Here is a 23192-nt window from a genome sequence, read left to right as displayed (position 1 = left end):
TCTTTGTTCTGTCCCCTGAAAGGAATAACCTAGCAGCAATGAGCACGTCTAGTGCCCATATCTTGGACACTGAATACCTTGTCTCTGTATAGCAAACCATTGAAAAATGCCGAATTCTAGTTTTACAGCAAGTTGAGTGCTAGGTGAAACTAGAACATCTTATACTGCCAGAAAGTAACAAAATATTCAAAAACTAACGAAGACGATCAAAAGGACTTAGGGGTTGTCTTGTAAAGGGTCCCACTGGCCAAATTAGGGAGTGTCCAAAAGAATAATAATAAAAATCCACAAAAATGAAGTAGCCCCATTCCTCCTAGGCTCCCCCTCTTACAACTAAAAATTGCCAGACATAACACACAACAGACAAGGATGGGGAGACTCTGAAATATGAAAGAAGAAGGCAGCCTGCTTAGGGACCTTGGGACTTGAGGAACGACATGGTGGTGAGTTTCCAGGTTTCCATACTGCCTCTCATATATACTGGACAAGGCACTGAACAAGTCTCCAACCCAGATCAACTAAGGGGGGCCGAAAAATAAAGGGGAGGGGAGCTGATCTTCTATCTCTTGCTTGGTAGAAACAGGCGGCACTCCAATTCTCTTGCTGGGGTAGCAGGCTGAGGGAAAGGGTAGCTAGCCAGGGTAGAGTTGAAATATTTATATATAACATGGTCCGACAATGTTCTGTCTAAATTAGACTTCTCCAAATTTAATGACATAGGTAGTTTGAAAGAAAAAGGATGATAAAAGATGTACCATGAAAATGTTAATTTTAAAAAACAAAAATGGTTACATCACTATCATGTAAAGCAAACTTCAGAGAAAAGAAAATTACCAGAGACAAAGAGGGGCAATACATAATTATAAAATATGGATACACCAGGAAGACATATAATACTAATGTGTCTATAACAAATAACAAAGCCTCAACTTACATGAAGCAAAATTCAATAGAGGGGAAAGAAGAAATAAATATACCATTATAGTTGTGTGATTTAATATCCCCCTCTCACCAAGTGATAGGAAAAACTACTAGTCAGAAAATCAGCAAGGATACAGAAGACCCAAATAACAAAATTAACTGAGAATTTGAATGAGATATGTAAAACCCTCCATAAAACAACAGAAGAATACTTATTTGTTTCAAGTCCTATGGGACATTCACCAAGAGAGACCATATACTGGGTCATAAAACAAACCTCAACAAATTTAAAATACTCTAAATCATACAGATTGTGTTCTTTGGACCATAAGGGAATCAGTAATAGAAAGAAATAAAAAAGAAAAAGGTCTGGAACTGTCTTTTCCCAGTCTGCTCTGGCACTACTCTTTTCTTTTTTCTTTTTTGGCCACATAGTAGGTCATGTGGAACTTCCCCCACCAGGGATAGAACCCATGCCCCTTGCAGTGGAAGCACAGAGTCTTAACCACTGAACCACCAGGGAAGTCCCTCTGGCACTACTCTTTGAATCAATGTCTTTTCAAAAACCATAAAAATTTGCTATAATTCAAAGATGCGTCAAACAAGTTCAATAGTCTTCAATGCAAGAAGAAAAAGGAAAAGGAGTGAGAGATTATTCTTTTCTATTGATATAATAGCTATGGATTTGTACAAATATTAGCTCTAGTATTTTTGAATTACTCATAAGAGCCACAAGTTCCTCCTAGAGATCTGGATACAGAGAAATCCAGAGAAGGAAGAGGTAGGTGTCAAAGTCATTTCTGTTAACATCTGGCTTTGTTTTTGTTTTTCCAAACTCAGGGACATTACTCAGAAATATAATGATAATGATAGAAATCAAGGAGCCTCCCCTGAATAAAGAGTGGGCCATCAAACAATACACATGCAGTGGTCAAAGAATCATAGAATCACCAGCTAGAAGCAAACTCAGAGATTACCTGGTACCTCCCCCAGTGTTAGGAGATACAAAAGCCAAAAAAATAAAAGTTCCTTACCCAAGGTCACACAGCTTGTGTCTTCTGAATTTAGGTCCCCTCACATTTTTATAAATTAAATGTTCAGTGATTAAATATGATAATGTGATGGGGATTTGAAAACAATAAATGCTGAAATATAAAAGATTTAAAAAATCCATGAATCTGTACTCGTACTTAAAAATAAAAAGAGTTGGGGGGGAGGCGAGAAGCAGAGAAAAAGCTTTTTTCTTTAATTTAAAAATCTCAGCTAATAAAAAATAGCAAGGATAATGGACATAATAATTGATACTGGTAGCATATCTGAAAGGATATTAAAACCATCAAATGAAGGGTTGTAAGGGAAGAGGTTATTCACATTGTCTCAAATTATCACACCCCCCCCAAATTATTTATTAGTTATAAAGGGAAAAGATAATCTTTACAATATAAAGATCTGGCAGACACAACCTTAACCAAGTGATTAAACTTAGTATCCCCAATAATGGGACTTTGTGTCTCCGGACATGTTGCAATGAGAAGTACACGATATGTGATATTCTTACCAAAATGTTTAATCTGAATTGAATAATGAAGAAACAAAGATAAGATAAATCAAAGTACATCAATGCAGTGTAACATTATGGAGCTGTAAATATATTTAGGTAGTTTTTAATATCATATGACCTCCAAGATATATAATATGAAATAAAGACAAAGAAATTTTTGTACAGAAAAAAATAAAGAAATCCATAACATGCAATATTCTACAAGACAACTGGCCTGGACTCTCCAAAATACCAATACCTTAAAAGACAAAACAAGGTAGGAGGGAATTTTTAGATTAAATGAGATGTAAGAGATTGGAAACCAAATGAAATGAATAATCCTTGATTGAATCCCAGACTGGAAAAAAGATAACATTTTTAAAAGTTATAAGGAACATTTTTGGGACAATTGGAGAAGTTTTAGTGTGGATATTTAATATTTTAAAAATATTAATGTATCTAGGTTAAATCTTAGTGTATGACAATGGCATTGCAATTATGTTGGAGAAAGTCCTTTTTCTAAGGCCATACATACTTTAGAGAGAAAATTATATACCTACAGATAGAGATAGGATATAAAGCAAGTTCCACAGAAGTTACCAATGATGAAATAGATGAATCTGTATGAAAAATATAGGACTATTCATTGTACTATGATCTTCTGTAGGTGTGACATTTTTCAAAATAAAAAGTTGTGTCTTGTGGGGAGGGACTAAAGACTAAATGCAAAAAAAATTTCCTATAGCTTTAATTAAATGGAAGCACATTTTGTTATCTTTAAAATGGGATTTGTGTAAGTTGAACTACTGGGTCATGGGGGAAACATTATAAATTATAGTTAATTCTCTATGGAAAGGAGATAAGCTTTACTGACATTAAATATATGAGGTGATGATGCTATATGTAAATATTTCACAAGTAAATATGCATACATTGAAGTGAATGCTGAAAAATATTTACTAATTGAGGTGTATGATATTAAAATATATTTCAAGACCATTGTGTAAAGAGCAATATTTCTGAAAGTGCTGTCTTCTGACAACCTACATTGGAATAACTTGTGATGGTAGGGTCTTACCCCGGACGTAATGAATCAGAGTAACTGTGAACCTGAGAATCTAAATTTTGATAAGTTTCCAATTACTGCTTACTGAATTTTGAAAGCTACTAAGTGAGAAAAAAGGAATTCCAAGTATTAAGGCTCCCAAACAGTATCTAAAAATAATTAAAGTAATTATAAGCAAGTTGAGTCTCAGATTACTTGTCTGAAAAGTGGCGATAACAGTAATTTCACGTCTACTTTTCCATAGTATGAGTGTTAGCTATTTGTTATGAGCAAATCAAACTAAGACAAATAATCCAATTAAACTAAGGTATAAATAGACTGTTATATATTTGATACTCCAACTTTCCTGCCCACCAATCTCAAATCTCCCAGTGGTTTATTAATTCAAATATTTAAATAGTTGACTGTCTGAATTTGGGAGAGATTTTGAGAGCGTGGGACTTTTTCTTACACCTATTTCTCTCTCTTATGTATTAAGCTATGCACACCTTGACTGGCAATGTACAATGATCACTACATATTTAACATAAATATTTATTCAACTCTGGAGGTACTTCAGATAAGATTCAGAGGGCCTCCAGGGGCAAGATTTTCATAAACTAATTCAAACATGTGAAATCAAATGCACTGGGTATTGCCTCTCCACATCCCGTAAGTGTGATTAACTTATCGTAACTGTGTTATATTGTTTGTTTTATTACTATATTACTAGTGAACACCATGGTCATAATCAACCTGAGTCAACAACAATTCAACATAGTACCTTGTTTATATTTTATCAACCCTCAAAATGGAAGTTGATATTTGTAAAACTAATATGTTAATTGGTATGCATACCTTTATCCCTGCTGTTATTCTGTTCTGCTCTTCAATAAAACTACTAATGTCTGGAAAAGAATCCACTTATACTTAAACATTTGAATCAAATCACTAATATTGCATTTAAATTTGTATTAAGTAAAAGATCAAATAATCTCAAGACTACAGCTACTTTAACAGAAATAATCAAAACAACTACTCTGCATACATCTATTACTGCTTCATTCATTTATGCAACTTTTAGGTATATAACCCATAGTGATATTTCACAAGTAGAATACCACACAAAATCAAAATGCAATGTGTATATATTTTTGTGTGTATGTATATCCCACACATGAGGTAGCTTTGAAATGTGCATATGACAGTTTTCAGCACAAAACAGATGCTCAATAAACAGTGACTGAATATTCAACTCCTGCTTTATCAACATACATGCCAACACTGAAATACTCATTTAGTTAGGAGCAAAACTATGAGTTAATATAACCCCTGACATTAGCAAGCATATAAAGTAGCAGGTGTGGAATACGGTTATATGAACAAGGGCACACACATACATATAATGGAGATGGGTCCTTAAATTCTTAATGTATACACTGGGCCCTAATTTCTAATGTTTCAACTCAGATGCTTGCTTCCCACTCACAGCTACCTTCCCTTTTTCCACTTTTACTTCCAGCTAAGTAGGAAGGAAACTTAAGAGTAGGGGGCTGGGGTGGAGGGCGTAATTACTGACGAGAGAGGGTTGTGGGAATTGAGTCCATGGATACCAGTCGCTGAGGAAGGGAACGTGTCCTGGCCGAATAAGGCGGCCAAGATGGGAAATCCAAGCATATGTGAGCTAGGGTCTGATGGCAATGTTAAAAAGAGAAAGGAGAGTCCCGAAGAGCTGAGAAAATGTGAAAGGAGTGGTAGTCAGGGGCATTTCTTGAGGTCCTTTGATAGGATGCAGGGAGGCCTCTTTCCCTGAGATCTGGGGGGAGGAAGCAAAAAGAAGGGCAAGTGCCTTTCTTTAGAGCCTTATCAGTATGGGGCTTTTATTTTTTTATTTATTTTTTAAAATTTATTTTATTGAACTATAGTTGATTTACAATGTTGTGTTAATTTCTGCTGTACAGCACAGTGATTCAGTTATACGTATATATACATTCTTTTTCATATTCTTTTCCATTATCGCTTATCACAGGATATTGAATATACTTCCCTGTGCTATACGGTAGGACCTTGTTGTTTATCCATTCTATATATAATAGTTTGCATCTGTTAATCCAGTATGGGGCTTTTAAAGCACCATCTGTAAGCAGACAACTTAGAAAGACAGTGAGGTGGTCCTGGAGAAGATGAGTTCAAGAACCTGTTCCATCACTTATCCACTGCATGGCTTTAGGAAATTTCTAAGCCTCAGGTTCCACATTGAAAAAACCTCCAAGAGTCATTTTGTAAAGATTGGGTATAGTCACATTTATAGAGCTTAAGTGTGGTACATAGTGGATGCATAACAAATCCTAGTTTTCTATGCTATTTGAAAGCTTTTCTGTAGCATTCTGGTCCTCGTGGGACTCATTAATGGTGTGCTTTGGACACATCTCTAGTATTCTCCAGGTGTTTAGGCCATCTCCTCTCTAGCCTCCCTATCTCATTACTTTTTTAAGTTGGCATAGATTCAGATATGAATAGATTCCTCAAATATAATCTTTTTGATACCTTGCCTTGCATAATGGTCAACTGAAAGAATGTATAGACAACACACAGTAGAATTAAAAAATTAAATAGAATTTAATTAAAGATAATAAATAGATTATTTGAATATCAAAGGGCAATATATCTGGGAGAAGTGATTAAAATGAAAACAGCCAAGATAGCAGAAGAAAAGACGTTAGAGAATTGGGCAATATAAAAGTTTGATGATGAGTTTACAATTCTAAAAATGTTGCCTTCTTGGAAAAACAGTGACTTTTGAAAGATATCTTCATCTGTATATCTTAAATATCTATAAAGTCTGTCTGTCTATCTATCTATCTGAAAGAGAGATGAGGAATGCAGGATCTGAAATACTGTGGGATCTCTCACACGCATCAACCACTCTCTTGGGGCTATATTGAGTCTTCCTATCAACCTCCCTAAGGGGATTCTGTGAATTATGTAGCATCTGCAGGAACATTTACATCTTCTTTTGAAAGACAGCAAGGTATTCCATCGTCCTACCATGAAATAATTTTAAGACATTTACAAATATTTAAATGAGAAGGTATTAATGTAGTACTTTCTCTAATGAGTATATTTGGCATATGTGTTAAATATTTTTATTCTTCTTGTCAGTCATATTTCCTTGTGGCCCTTCAACAATTCAGGCCAAATTATGAGGCCAGGTTGCCAAGAAATATGATTACAAGAAGACATGTACATGGTGGCTAGAAAAAAAAAATAGAGTCCACAAAAGAAAGAAGGAGGAGGTTATGACAGAGTGACAGAGAGACTCCATCACCAAGAAAAGGAAAGGAGGAATCTTTTCATAAACTAATGGAGAAAGTGGAAGAGAGAAAGATATCAGAGGTCAGTGTCTTTCTTATTCCCCAGACTCCATGGGTTGAAGGAAGAAGGGGGAGAACCTAAGAGTCTAAACATTCACCCGAGAGAGTGAGTTTACTTAAAAAAGACTGTTTTAAACTACAAAAGACTAATACATTTTTAATTATCAAGCTTACTGTTTTTTTCTGTTACATAGTAGAAAAAATTTTTTACCAATTAAAGAAAATCAAGAAGCCACAAATTATTTCACAATTTATTTTAATGTTAAAATATTGACCTAATATGCTTTTATAACACTCTTATAGCTATGCAGCTGCCTTGAAAATTCCATTCCCTGGAAAGTTCCATTAATCAGACTTGTGTGTTCCCACACCAGGAATTCTAAGCCCTACAACTGGTACAAAGTTTACAAACACATACTTTCTTGGCGCCTACCTAAATTTGTGGTTTCCAATTCCAGCCAAATACAATACCTTTTCTATTTGAATTTTGTCAGTTCCATCTTCCTTTCCCTCCAGCAGTTATTTCAACCCACTGTGCCACTCTTCAAATCTCTTACTGTATCTCCTTTTCTCAGCAGATGAAAATATAAATCCAACTGCTCTTAATTCCAAAGCCCCTCTACTACCTACAATTTATCTACATTGACATTTGTTTTAGCTTACCTCCACCTGTTCAAAAGTAGAAATGCCCCTCCTGTTCATAGCTCTTCCTTCTACCTCAACTCTGATACCAGTCCTCCCAGAGCCTTGGCCCACTGGTTAAACCCTATGTCCTTTATAGCTTTAACTCTTTCTCAACCCTGGCTTCTTCCTTCTGCTTATATATATGCTCAAGTCTCTTCCACATTAAAGTACTGACTTCCTTGAGCCTGCAGTCAAGTTTTACTAAACAGCATGTCTCTCCTTCTCATCATAACCAAAGTATTCATAAGGGAATTTTACATGAGATGACATTATGTTCTTAATTTTTCTTATTTCATACCACAAGCATGAAGAGATAATCAGGAAAGATGAGAACTCTAACAGGTAAATGATAGTGTTCAGCTTCAGCATTAATAAAAAATAGAAAATTTGCAATGATGATAAGATACAATTTTCCCACAATGAGACTGCTGGAAATTAAGGAGAATGCTGATACTCAGGGCTTACAAGGTTCAAGAAAATAGGCAGTTATGTCTGTAATATACTCCTGATGGCAGCATGAAGTGCAATAGGATAACCATTCAGGAGAGTAAATTGGTTAATTATATCAAAACCCTTAACATATGTGTTCCTTTTAGCCCTGAAATTGAACTTTATAAAATGGATCACAGTAGTTGTAATTTTAGTAGAAGTAGTAAAAATAGATGAAAAGTTAAAATTATTAATGTTCAACATTACATTTAAAATGTGTTTCAGAAAACTTATAATGAGTTGATTTTTATTTCAGACCCACATTATTTGGTCATTTAATACAAAGTGATCAAACACTTCACACAATTGAATTTAAAAACATGCATCTTCAATATGACACGAAAAAAGGAACAAGCTTGGCTGGAGCCAAAATTTAATCCAAATATGCTGTCTATTTATATAGAAAAGGGGCAAAGGAAACAAAATTAGAACACTGGAATTTCTATAAACTTTGAGGAATAAACATTGGCATATTTGAGTAATATCATAAGAATTGTACAAATTTACTGATTTACATATTCAGGTTTCCAGATAAAATTAGAAGAACTTGACTTGGTACACAGATTCCTAATTTCTGATCCAGGAGTTTAGAGTTGTGATTTTGGCCATGATACTTCATCTCTTACACGTTACGCTTTTAGAGTTGGATTTAGAGTTGTGATTTAGACTTGTGATTTTGGCCATGATACTTCATCTCTTACATGTATACTTTCTCTTTAATAAAATGATGTTGTTGAACTAACAGATCCCTGAAGTGTCCACTACCTCTAAAATGCTTGGACTCTATAATAGAATAAGTGTGATTAATAATTATAAAATAACATATGTAAAGTAAAAGAAAAACAACTTACCTGTTAGTATGATATCGATTAAAACATCTTCTTTGGTGGGATTTTGGAAAGGTATAAGAACAGATGATTGAAGACGAAGGTATGTGGTCATTCTTTCTATTTCTAGAGGCTGGGGGAATAGTCCTCTTCCAGAGATGTAGAATATCCATTCTTTAAACTGTATAAAGATAAACATCCATAACATATATGTCCTAATTACATACTTTTTATTTGTACCACTTAATAAATATAGTACACAAAAAAAATTTGGCAGATAAGTTTTTTGTTAACATTTAACATGCACTGTTTTCATCTTTCCTTCTTCTTCCAAAGTCCTTTTGATTTTATTGAAAAAATCAATGTGTTTTTACACTGAAAAAAAGGCAAAAGGCCAATGTTCAAATATTAAACACATTTCAATACACACAAGCTTACTGATAGCAACATAAAAGAGAAAATTTAATGAAAGCCATGCATTTCTGCTCAAGAGTTTTTAAAAAATCAATTTGCCTAACAAACTGGGTACTAAATGCTCTATGAAGTTTCCAAAATATTTATCACAGGAAGGCAAAGAAGGTGAGACACAGATTGCAGTCCCATTAAAAAGAAGTGTATACAACTTATTGCCATATTATTTACACCCATCATCTAGTACAGTGTATGTTTTATCACATGATATGAAAAAATGGCTCAAAAATTATGTGAAGAAGATTCAATGTGGCCATTGTTCTTATCTGTGTTTCATAAGCCTGCAAAGCTCTGCTTGAAAATGTTCCTTTGTATTCATGTAGAATAAAAGTCCCTTGAGACTCTGTTCTACACCGAACACTTTGCTAACGTTACCGGTGAATGACGAGGTCATTAACCAAAAACCAGCGAACAATGTCCTGGTTTATCACCTCTCAAACTACATATATGTTTCCAAGCTTAAGTTCCAATAAAAAGAGGGAAACTTGCTTTAAGATTGTTTCCGAAGTAGGATGGGTGGTGACAGGAAATTCATAAAATGCTGTCTCAAGTAAGTGAGGATGAAAAGGCAAGTTTTATCTGCATATGTCTTCAAATGACTGTATTACTTTTAGTTAGAGAGTCTACAAGCATAAGTTCACTGTATTTTCACTTACGATGTCTGAACTTGATCACACGTAATTGACTGCCTGGAACCAAGTGTCAGAGTTCAATTATAGTAACAACTGTTTTATGTAAATTACTTACTTTTTGGCTATTTTATAAAATAAATCATGGATGACAGAAATTAGGTTAATTTAAACCACTGGAAATAAGCCAAACTACAAAAACAAGAAGGTCATGTTTTCATGTTTGGCCAAGTGGCCTGGAATACTGGAGGTTCTAAGTTAAACCATATCCTACCATTCCTGGACACTAGTATCCAACAATTACGGTAGCATTGCTTAAATTATCCACCTGGGTTCACAGAGGGAAATTAAAAAGTACCCCAGGGAACATATGCATTAAAAAAAAGTAACATTTTTAGTCCATCTTTATCTCAAACTTCTTTGAAAGGAGACAGAGTAAAACCATTAAAGATTCAATTCCAATGTTTCTGAAAGAAGAAACAAGTGGAGGTAAAAGATAGTAGATCTGGCTTGCACACTGAGTAGAGTTCAAGGGCATTTGAGCTTGCTAAGAATCAAGAGAGTCTGCCATAGACACAGGCTGCAAGGACCATAGACACATGCTGGGTAATAAAATCACTCTGATTTTATCTCTTTTTCCTTTATTTTCACTGTTCTGACCTTTAGATGCAGTGAGTCCCACATCAAGTATAAATGAAATAAATAATGGCAACTATTTGAAAATAAAAATGAAACGACTGAAAACCAAGAGAAAATCTCAGAACATAATGTTTGATATCAGAGAAGGCCTGTTTATCACACTTGCTGCTTACTATTGTTCCTCTTATGCTGTTATGCAGTAACAATCTCATTGAGAGATTCTGGTAGCATATTATGAGTTTATGATATTCGCAGTTGTGATGCCCTAACCAAATTAATCTCAGGATTCAAAATCTATACAAACAACTTTAGCCTAAAGTTAGATTTTTTACAATGCAGAGTTCTTCACATGGATACAAACTGGAAACAAATGAAACAAATAATAAACAATAGCCATTTCCTTAAGTTCAGCAAACAGTCATATTCAGAAATAGTTAAAACTTATCCTACAAGCACTACCATACTAGATTTTTGATTAATCAGCTACTTAGTTGTGTGTGTTAGTTCAGATATATTTATCAGTGAAATCAAGAGAGGGACAGAAACCTATGTGAGTTTTTCCCTAGTGGTTAACCTAATTGCAAACTCTCAGACTTAGAAAAGTAAGCCCTAAAATTTTCTTCTTAAAAATATCTTCTTTAGATGCCTACACATACATAATATATACTGCATTTTCAAAAGTTCATTCAATTAATACTTTAGGATAAACCAGTTTTGCCTGCAAAGAATGTCAACTAGATGAATTAAAAGAAGAGGAAGATCTGAATTATTCAGGGATAGAAAGGAAAAAAAAAATTAAAGGCAAAAAAATAAAAAAGAAAAGGCAAGAAAAATCACAAAGGTTAGGGCAATACATTGAAAAGGCTGAAGCGGTCTGGACTCAGTAGCTAAAAGAATGAGTTATTGATTTAAGTCTAACCAGAGATAAAGCCTTGGAGATTTACTACAACTTGGAAGGAGAGGCTTAGAGTGACTGAAATCAAGCCCCAGTGTTAAAGTGATTGACAAAAAGGTTTGAGTGGATTACTTACTTGTTTGAGTTCTTTGGTATTTGATAAAGAATTTTGAGTTCAGCCTCTAGGCTAGGATTTTCTAAATCTTTTAAGATGGAGAAGTGACCACTATCCTGCTGATGTGCCAGACTACCTTGAGTAGATGTAATTTCCACCAGAAATGCAAGCAACTAAGTTATCTCCAAGAATTAAGACGAAAGGCCTGACCCTGCTATGAAGCAATGATTTAAAAGATCAGCTGTGTTAAAATTATTTTTGTGAAAGAAAATATCTCTACTATACTTGCCCTTCTTTATGAGAAGGATTACTGGTTTGTCTGTTTTCTTTAATATCTTTGAAAGTCAAGCATACTTCCACAGTATTGCTTCAGGTCATGTATAAGTCAGTAATCATGTAAAAAATTTATTAGCCTCAAAAACTTTTTTCTAAATTACACATATTTCTTTGGTGGAGTGAGGTGGTATGATCAGCTGTGTAAATTAAGAAACAAGAAAGAGAAACAAAAATCAGTACTTTTGTTTGAGTCAGCATCTTTGTGTGCTAGGTGTATACCAGGTTGATGTTCATGTGATTAACGTGTTGCCTTATACACATTAACCATTCTCAGTATGCCTGTTTGGGGAATATTGGTGAAACAGCCCATAGTAAACAGGGTTTATTAGCGCTCACACAATGTTCTTCCCCCAGACAATGACCACATCGATCGATAAAAGGAAATCAGGATGAATTTTTTAATCTGAGTTGGAATCCCCAATAATAGAAATGTACATTTTATTTAAAGAACCCATAGCTTATTATCCATCCCAAAATACATGTCAAACCACTGGGAACCTAACTTGTAGTGTTGGCAAGGTCAAAAGAAATGAACTGAGTCTAAGTGCAGATGTAAGACATGCTTCTTTATTGTACAATGAAGTTTTTTCCTTGTCCTATTACACAGACCCTCAAGGTGTGACCTGCTAGAATAACTTGAGTCTGAAATGTATTAATCTGAGTTACCTCTTTAGAGATTGTGAAAGAAGCTAGAAACTCCATCACAATATAATGAAGGCTTGAAGATCTTAAGTAATCAAAAAGCTACACTGTGAATAATGTAATATTTATTATCAACCCTTATAGAATGACAGAATGAGTGGCACATTTGAGAAGTCAATTATTTTTTCACTAATGTATTTTGCCAGATAACTTTTGAAAAAGAACACTTGCAATTTGGCAAAGTCATTCAATCCTTGTAGAATACAGCACTTGCTCTTCAATAAACTCTGAAAACGACCATGAAAAAAAATACAAACTTAATTTTAGAACAGAGTTACCTCCTTATTATACATGTGGTTTATCTACAGCAAATATTTTTTATCTCAGGCTGGGTGTCCCTCTGATACTTCATTATCAGTTTTGACATTATCAGTTAATGCACATTTAAGGAGTTCAAATTAATATCAGAATTAACTTTAGCAAAGGAAAAAAACCCAGAAAAGTTGCAGTTCATATGTTCTTTCAATTTAGCAAATGTGACAAAAATATTTCTCTTCCTCCCCCCATATATATATAAAAGAAATCACCCATTTTGTTGGAAAAATGTATAATACTATATTAACTTAGATTTTTAACTCTAGTTCTACCACTGACTAATCATGTGGTTTAAATATTTTAGCCTCTCTGGCTTCAAATTCCTTTTCTATAAATATATGTCAGAGGCATGTGGTGAAAACTGAGGTAGTGTATACAACCAAGCAATAACTCAATTCCTTTATTTCCACCTAAAATTTACTGAAAAATGCATCTCCCCTGGTTTCAAGGAAAAAAAGATAAACACGGTTGGATGGAATTTAACTGTAGCAAACCTACTGGTTTAGTGTAATGGGATATATAAATAATATGTTAAACATATCAGCTTTTGAAACTTAAAAACATTTTATTACAAGCAAGTGTCATCAGGAGTACCAATTCCCCTGTTTGAGCTTACACTAGATCCTAGTTCAAGAGGGAAAGATATTCTTGCGACAGGTAAACTGAAATATGGACAGGATATTAGATGATGGAGACTAATATGCTCTTACGAAATATAATCTAAAGTATTTACTGTTAAAATAGCATTTACAATTTACCTTTAAATTGAATAGTAAGAAATGTAAGAGAGAAAAGAGAGGAAAAAATGTAACAAATTGTTACTATAAGAACCAAGATAGAAGGTATAAGTTTGTGCATTGTATTATTCTTTCCACTTCTGTATCTTTTTGAAATTTCTCATAATATATAGATGGAGGACAGTAAATTTTTAATATCATTATTTGCCTTGATTATCAATCTATGCTTACTTATTGAAGCATTTACAGGTAATCACCAATATTTAAAAATCCTTACCTATGTAAACATGAATATTACACAACAAAACCAGGAATAAAGTTATATATACATATCTATATAAAGTATATACATATATATATGATATACTTTCCATTTATTATCATTACCATTAATGTATGTTCCTACTTGTTCTATAACATATAATAGTATTTTTCTCACCTGTAAATTTATTTTTGAGCTGTTTCCAAATATTAAATTAATTGCATATTCTGTGGTCAATAATATTTAATAAGTGTACGAAAGAATGAATGGACTAGAAAACCATGGTTGGAAATGTTAAAGCCGAGACCATCTTTTTCATTATGCAACATAAGATGGCATCTGTAATACAATGCATTTGTTTTCCCTTGTACCACAGTTTACATTCTCTGTAAAAGTAGTGATACGAAGGATATTAAAACATCACTAATGAGTAATTTCTGTTAAATGTAAACTATAGCCTGAACATCGTATTCTGTTTAATTTATGGAAAATATGGTGTTAAGTAATACAAACATACATGTATATTTTAAAATAATGTTTCTAAGATTACACTATATACACCAATTTTAGCAATGTAATACTTAGCGATATCTGATTTGACACATCATGGCAGTTAAGAACTAATTTCATATCATGATATTAGTTGGCAACCAGTGAGTGACAAGAGACAGGTATTAAAATATAAATAAAGAAATCACATTGTAGATTCGTTAAACAATCATCAAACAGCAAATAGTAAAAGGCTTTTTCTAAATACCATGATTTACTGTGAGGTCCTCTGAAGAAAATAATCTATTGCAATTATCATTTCGAAGTTTACTTGAAAGCAAGGTTTTGGCATTCACTATACATATTTGGTATCGTAGGCTTTGGAAATACAGACAGGGATGCGGAACCTTCAGGTCTTGTTTTGCTACTTGGGGGAGGATAAAGTGATTGAGGCCCATTGACTGGCTCTAGTCTCTCCCAGGAATGAAGGAATGAGAAAATGAGGCAGAGAAAAAGAGAGAGGGGCAGAGCTGTCAGCACTGTCTGTGGGGAGGGGGTGATGGGTAGGAACTAAGGAAAAGCTAAAAAGAACTGGCGTCCTGGGGCCTGGACACATAGAATAACCACTGAGTCAAATCATATTCCTAAAATGCACCACTTTGGTGGGGACGTTGATAGCTGGGGAGACGCAAGAGGGAGGGTGGGTCTCCTCTGTGGACTCTTCTCACTCCTCTACACTCAAGGGTCAGTGAGGCTGGGGGTTTTCTACTTTTCTATATACACAGACCTCCCCCCATATACTCCCCAAATTTCAGTTATCATTTTGGTGCAGATGATCCCCCAAGTCTTCATTTCTAGCTTAATATTCTACCCTGAATTTCAGAGCCACATAGCCAATTGCCTAAGAATATTCCCTGAATTTATGTTCCTTTGAGATACTCTCCAAACTGTACATATCTTAATCAGTGTTCTTAAAGTGTGGTCTTTCGCCAGCTGCAGCAGCAGCAGCAAGAGAACTTTTTAGAAAAGCAAATTCTCTGTGCCCCATATACATTACCAAATGTAAAATAGATAGCTAGTGGGAAGCTGCCGCATACCGCAGGGAGATCAGCTCGGTGCTTTGTGACCACCTAGAGGGGTGGGATAGGGAGGGTGGGAGGGAGACTGAGGCAGGATGTATATAGGAAATCTCTGTACCTTCTGCTTAATTTTGCTGTGAACCTAAACTGCTCTAAACAATTGTCTCTTTAAAAAAAAAAAAAACACCACTCCAATTAAAATCAAAAAAAAAATTATATTATTGGGAAACTATTGCAAAAACTGGTTACCGAAGTGGTCAGAAATAAAGCACAACCAATTTATTTAGGGTTCAGTGAAAATGAGCATGAATCTAGCATATATAATTTCAAAAATTTACATGAACATGATATTGATTTTCTTGATAAATTAAAATTGGCAATGTATACGTTATATTTAAAAGTTTTAGCATTTGAAACCTTATTAATAATTCAATTGCTAATACTCCATGGTGTCCCAAAATCAGAACTGGAAAATGTTCTAGTAGTGGTAGATTACTCGGCTTTCTGAATATACTTACTGGTGATCTGTTAACCTCCAGGACAAAATTATCAGGATTACTGTTTGTTGCTTGCAATTCTAAGGTTTCGTGTGTAGGATTATCTAAAGGAATTATCTGAGTGACAAACCTGGAAGGAAGAACAAAGCTAGTAAAGTTGTTCAATGATAATTTCACAAACTTGATGACTATTATGGGTTGAACTGCATCCCCCAAAAAGATATAGTAAAGTTCTAACGCCCAGTACCTCAGAATGTAACCTTATTTGGAAACAGGGTCATCGCAGAGTAGTAATTAGTTGTAATTAGTTAAGTTGTGGTCACACTGGAGTAGGGTGGCCCTTAATCCAACATGACTGGTGTCCTTATGAGAAGATGATGTGAAGACACATGAGAAGGCTATACGAGAAGGGAGGTAGAGATTGGAATGATACATCTACAACTCAAGGAACACCAAAGATTGCTGGCAAGCACCAGAAGCCAGAAGAGCCAAAGAAGGATTCTCCCTTTTGGGTTTCAGAGGGAGCATGGTCCTGCTGAAACCCTGATTTCAAACTTCTAGCCACTCTAACAAGTGTGAAACAATATCTCAGTGTTTCCATATTGAAAGAGACCCCAACTACACAGAAAAATGTACGAAAATAGAGCCACACCAATGTATATCATTAAGAATTTTAAGGACATTAGGTAAAATTAAAGACCATGCAAACTTCAGAAGAGGAAAAAGATCCACAAGACTGGTTAGAAATACAGTAACTATCAAACATCTTTTAATATTATGCAACTTTAAATTATACACAGTATGACTTAGATAAAAAGTAGTTGTTTTAGAAAAACGTTAAAGAACAAAAAGAACTTGAAAGAAAAAAGGCTAGCACTTTTTGGTAGAATGAAAAGAAACATGACTGTAAAATTGGTTGAGCCAAATATTTTCACAACACTGACTTATATTTATTAACAATTGTATATATATAGTTTAGAGTTATATATATATATATAGTTTTCATATATTGGTATATATTTAAAACAAGAAAAACTTAAATCTAGAAATAAATTTGTAAATAACTTGTAGCAGACACTGTCGGTGCTCCACCTAGTTTCCTGCCCCATCCCCCAACTTCCGCATGCTTGCTGCTCATCTTCCAGCTGAGACATTCAGATGATTGCTTTGGGATCCTGAAGTCCTCAGCCCTAGGGCAGAAGTGCCTGGGAGTTTATAGCTCATCCAGAGGAAGCTTATACTGACTAGTATGGGAGTTCAAAAGCCCAGAATCTTGGCATCGAGACAAGACAAACTCTGAGATGTGATTTATGCTCCAAAGCTCTCCACAGGAACAGATAAAGTCTGGGACTGTACCTGCAATCACATCCTTGCTTAGCTTCTTCCCTTTGCTTATTCTGCTTCCCTCGTTCTCTTACTAATTTTTCTTACTGAGATCACACCTCCTTAATAAATCACTTGCAGTGATGTTTTGGCTCAAGATCTGGCACTGGGAGGATTGAACACTCTTTTGGTGTGGTGAGGGAGAGACATTAATGAGAAGGCACTGATTTGCCCACTGGTACACGTGCTCTTTAAAAGCAGGAAATGTGACTTGATTATCCCTATGCATCAGCGCCAAACGTGACGCCAGACATGTACTAGGAACTCAATCACCTAAATATAAAGGTCATATTTCAAGGGCATATGGTATTAACCAAATGACCAAGTATTCTCAATTGCCCAATGCTTACCCTCTGCTTTGCCTTGACCAAACTTTAGTCAGCTTTCTATCTTTCCCATAGGCCCCTGAACTCTGCTTGTCCCCAAGCCTGAGCAAGCACCAAAAAAGTAAAATGTGCCTCCCTTCTGGGCTTCTCTTGGGAATCAACTGACCACGGCAGAACCCTTTTTCCTATCAGTCCCCACCGGTCATTTTCCCTTCCTTGTCCAGCTTTCCCTCCAAAGATTCTGCTTATTTCTGCTTGCCCCTCCTTTAGCCTATAAAAGAAAAAGCTTGCTCGGTTTGATGTTGAGTAGCTTGTAGATTTCTGAGAGGGGAATGATCTCCAAATTGCAATAGTACCCCGCCAACTATTTCAATAGTCCCTTTTCCTCCCTTGCGATAATCATTTTGAATAAAAGCCTCTCCTTACTAAGTCCTGACTTGTTTTTCTTTTCACACAAGTTTTCCACAAGGTCGTTTAAATATCAAACCTCCCTGGAGAAGAAAATCAATTACTAAAAACATATTTATGTCTTATTTTAAAATACTAAATGCATTATAACAATATTATTTTAGATAAACTTTTTTTTCTTCCATGAAATAATTTTATTTATTAAATAGAACTTACTTTCCAAGGTCACAATGTATTTCTGGCATTATGGTTGGTTTTGGTATGTCAGTAGTTACTTTCAGTAAATACCAGAACTCTAGAGCTGTATCAGGCTGAAAAATAATGCTGGTGGAGAGAAATATACAAAATCTTGTCAGCAATTTAGTTTGTATATAAAATAAATTTGGCAGAAAAAATAAATGCCAGATAGGTGGCTCCAAATACAACACTTGACAATTGTTCTGTGATACAGCTTACTCTTGTAGATCTATTTAAATTTTTTTCATTTTTGGTGAGAAAATCACTTTGTATTCAAGAAGAAGTATTATCATTAATATCTGTTTAATAAATGCCTGTTGAATCAATGAAAAATGCTTAAACATAGGTGATTCAAATATCTTGCAGGAGCTAGAACAAGTAAAGTCCTGCATTTGAACTGTGGTTAAACCAAATGTAGTTTGTTGAATCGAACACACGTGCGTTTTCATATGAAGGTTATCAAGTGACATGCAGCTCTGGAGAGCTTCCTTTATCATCAGCACGTGCTCATCTTTGGGGAGACAGAGAGTGTGTGACAGTCTAATAGTAAAACTAGGCTGGTATCCCAGCTCTGTCATCTTTTATTTGTACAGCCTTGAACAAGTCACTTAACTTTTTGAATTTCAATTTCATCATTTATAAAATGGGAACACTTATGGTTACTGTGAGAATTTTAGGTGTATACGTATGTAAAATACATGCTCCAGTGATGACAACAGAGAAAGCAGTCAGTAAGTATCAGCCCAAAGTGTGTCTTTTAATGTATGCTGACAAAGAAAATCCAAGATTCAGTCTGTGTTCACAAAGCCTCTATAGTCACAATGCAGAGAGGAGACGAGAACACGTTTCTAATGGTAATCTAGCAAAACAGTGTCTTTTATATACATTATGGTCTTAATTTTCATGTTTCACATTATAAAAATGTTTATCCTTTAAAATTTCACAAATATATTTATTTATTCATCATTCATTAAAATAAGAATTATTCTAACTCTGAAAGAGCATATAAACTAGCAAAAGACATCTTCATGGAGTAATGGAATGCATTGTACACACCAATACTAAGTACAGTCTTTAAAACTATAACAAATAAATTGGATATTACTGTTAAAACAAAGAAAGTTGATTATTTTACTATAAACTGAGTTAATCGTGAGCATAGAAGCTATGTGTTTCTGTGTGAGAATACATAGTGCAAAGTTTTTCATAATTATGCTATAAGAACACTCGTCATTGCACTGTTAATATATGTGTGTGTATGGGTGTATGTGATTTTCATTTAATTGAGAATATAAGATATAAGTGAATTTTTATCATGAAAATTGAAAGTTTAACCCCTAGTTCTTACAGAATCATTTTCATTTGGTACAATCCAGAAAAATATGGTTAACAAAAAGTGAAGTGAAAGAGAGTATATAAGGGGCAATTTAGGAATTATTTAACTTGATATTCTAATAAATAATATCTTTGCATTAAAGAAAACAATGGTAATTCTAAATTAGTACATTTTACCAATGAATGGTATTAAACAAAGCTAAAACTATGAGCGAGTGTAATCTCAATGATTATACCATGCAAAGAAATAATTTTAAAGGTTAATTTCAAAGGATCAACGATAAGTATAATGCCACACTCAAACCATACCTTTCTTCTCTATAGCCTGTAGTCGCTGGAGAATACCGTACAACACAGTTGAGAGAATCTAGTGGAAATAGTACAAGTTCCTTGAGTCCACTAACAGCAGCACTCGATAACTGCACATCTAAGTGAATAAGTTTCTCTTTTGGATTAAAGAGACGTATTTCAATACAAACACTCTCCTAGAATTACATAAAAAATATAAAATTAGCTCTTAGTGTCAGCACAGAATCATTGTCCTATGGAAGCCGATAAAACAATGGCCAAATGTATAAAAGTTTATTTTTCTCCTTGACCCACTACTGAATGTACCTCACTCTCTTTTAATCTCATATATTTTCTTCGTTTAGCCTTGCTAAATGGTGACAATGTTTTTTTCAACAACAAATAGTCCAAGAGATCCACCTAGCTAAATGCTAAGGAAACTGCAAAATTACATTTAAAATATATTTGTCTTCAGTACCATTATTATTATGAGGTCTGTCTGTCAATGTTTCTTCTTGCTGTGGTACTCAGACTTATCATCCGTAGAGGTTGCTAAAATATAGATTACTGGCCCTCTTCCTCAAAGATTCTGATTCAGTACATCTGGGATGGGGCCCGAAAATTTATCTTTCTAAAAAGCTGTGGCTGCTGCTGCTGATTCCGAGTAGCTCTGTACGTTAGTATCAAGTTCTAGAGACAATCTGAACTAAGAAGTCAAATTATGCTGGTGACATGACTACCTTCCTGTTTAGATTCCTCCCTTCTGTCTGGTTTCTCCTGTCCTGCCTCCCGAGCTACATCCACTCAGCCAAGGAAGGCACACTTCACGTTCCAAGACATTTCCTGATTCTCATTCTGAACCATTCTGGCTAATGACTTATATCTTTTTCTAAAAATTTTATTGAAGTATAGTTGATTTACAATGTTGTGTTAATTTCTGCTGTATGGTAAAGTAATTCAGTTATACATATATTATTTTTCATATTCTTTTCCATTATGGTTTGTCACAGGATATTGAATATAGTTCCCTGTGCTATACACTAGGACCTTGTTGTTCATCCATCCTGTATATAATAGTTTGCATCTGCTAATCCCAAACTCCCAATCCATCCCTCTCCCATCCTTCCTCCCCTTGGCAACCACAAGTCTGTTCTCCATGTAGTGACTTATATCTTATCCCATTACAGCCATGATCTCCACTACAGTAAAAGCCATTAATTGAAGCAAATGTGTCAAAGGTGATTAAATAGACAGGACATATCTCAATCTTAACAAAGACCAATTGTCTATAATGCCTTAACCTAATTAAATGGAGAATGTTGGACATTTTAGTCATAATTTAAAGTTGGGTAATGGATGTACTTTGGGACATGGAGCTATTTTGAAATTTATCAAGTCACATTACAGGAGCTGGTGGGGACAGGTGGTGATGGGGAGAGAGTTATTCACACAATGTATCTTCAAGATAGACATTACAGCTTTGTCCATGAAAAAGCATTTGCTTCATTACCTCTGTATAAATAAATGAGTGGATAAGTATTATACTTTAGGGGGATGGAAAAAGCATTTAGTGTGGTGAACATCATCTGGCAAGGAAAGATGGAAATCAAGGATATACACAAGTTTATAATTACTAGATGAGAGTAGATATCATTTACTACAAATCAGATTTAATTATGAATGCAATTGAAAATGGCCATCTACAATAGTTTCAGGAGATACTAGAATCATGGATTCCTAAAATAAATGGCCATTAAATTCCTACAGTAAAATACCCATGCTCATAATTATAAAGAAGGAAAAATAAGATATAACATGCAAAAAACTCAACAGTGGCATTACATCACAAAATTTACTATTTCTTAGGCAACCTGAGATATTTTATAAGACTGTTACAGAACAGAGCCTCCTAGGAAGTTTCTGAGGGTCAAGCAAATCAACAACTAACCCAAAGGAATATGCCATGATAACAAATACCAACCACCATATATTAGCCTAGAAACTTTGCCCAGGTCTTTGGACAGAAAATTGAAATGAGACATCTTGGACTAGATATGTGTCCTGGTCTATTACTCAGATATTCTTCAGAGAAAGTGTCAGTTTAAGACACTGCTATAGCTTTTTTTTTTTTTTTTTTAATTTTTGGCTGCGTTGGGTCTTCGTTGCTGCACACGGGCTTTCTCTAGTTGCGGTGAGCGGGGGCTACTCTTTGTTGCGGTGCGCGGGCTTCTCATTGTGGTGGCTTCTCTTGTTCCGAAGCACGGGCTCTAGGCACACGGGCTTCAGTAGTTGTGGCACGTGGGCTCAGTAGTTGTGGCTCACAGGCTCTAGAGCGCAGGCTCAGTAGTTGTGATGCATGGGCTTTGTTGCTCCGCGGCATGTGGGATCTTCCCGGACCAGGGCTCGAACCCGTGTCCCCTGCATTGGCAGGCAGATTCTTAACCACTGCGCCACCAAGGAAGTCTTATAGCTTCTTCAAAGTAGTAAAAATGCTAAGATCAAAACCACTGATTATCAGAGTAATTCATTTTTATATCACCATCAGCTCATATACACATACTACTGAAAAGGAAGTTTCACAAAACAGTCCCTACTCTTACCACATGTGATTTCTATGATCTATTCTATTCTACTCTATTCTAGTCATCTCTTTAAAAAATAATGCTCATTTTGACCCAGTCACATTTTAAGACCTGTACATTGAAAAACTCTGGTCTAAAAAGGAAAAAAAGTCCTGGAATATGGAATTGCTTTAAGTCTTATCACATGTAAACTATGAACACAAAATAAAACAAAACCACTTTAAAGCTACTGTTTCCTCTGTGAACTACAAGCCATATAACAGAAGCATGCTTTGTGTTACAAATGCGTGATGACATTCTACACAGTTGGCCAAATCTCTTGGGAAATGTGGATGGCAGCTAAGGGGCACCTCTGTCACAGCTCCTCCTTGACACATCCATTGCAAGTATCACTACCTGATCATTTCACTCTTATCCAGTAGGACTGGATGCCCCCTTAAAATTCTTCACAGAGCAGCCTTCCAGAGAGCAATCATCAATTGTTTACCAGCACTAAGTACCACGGCAACCTCTGGAGAATCCCTGCAACCAAATTCTTTGGAGTCTTGAAAATAGCAACAGACTCAATAGAAATGAATATTTCATTA

At 35.0% G+C, this 23192-nt stretch overlaps 1 protein-coding gene across 1 annotated transcript in view; it reads right to left on the bottom strand.

The window, feature by feature from the left end:
• The window catches only part of CFAP47 (cilia and flagella associated protein 47), a 489567-nt gene that overhangs the window by 97311 nt on the left and 369064 nt on the right, over nucleotides 1–23192 (bottom strand). Inside the window, 5 exon segments of the mRNA XM_036839258.1 lie at nucleotides 8905–9061; nucleotides 12067–12102; nucleotides 16068–16176; nucleotides 18380–18487; nucleotides 20045–20220. Coding sequence (XP_036695153.1) covers nucleotides 8905–9061; nucleotides 12067–12102; nucleotides 16068–16176; nucleotides 18380–18487; nucleotides 20045–20220 — 586 coding nt within the window.

The sequence above is a fragment of the Balaenoptera musculus genome, chromosome X, assembly GCF_009873245.2.
Source record: "Balaenoptera musculus isolate JJ_BM4_2016_0621 chromosome X, mBalMus1.pri.v3, whole genome shotgun sequence".
Taxonomy (NCBI): Eukaryota; Metazoa; Chordata; class Mammalia; order Artiodactyla; family Balaenopteridae; genus Balaenoptera; species Balaenoptera musculus.
This window is presented reverse-complemented; position numbering and strand designations above follow the sequence as displayed.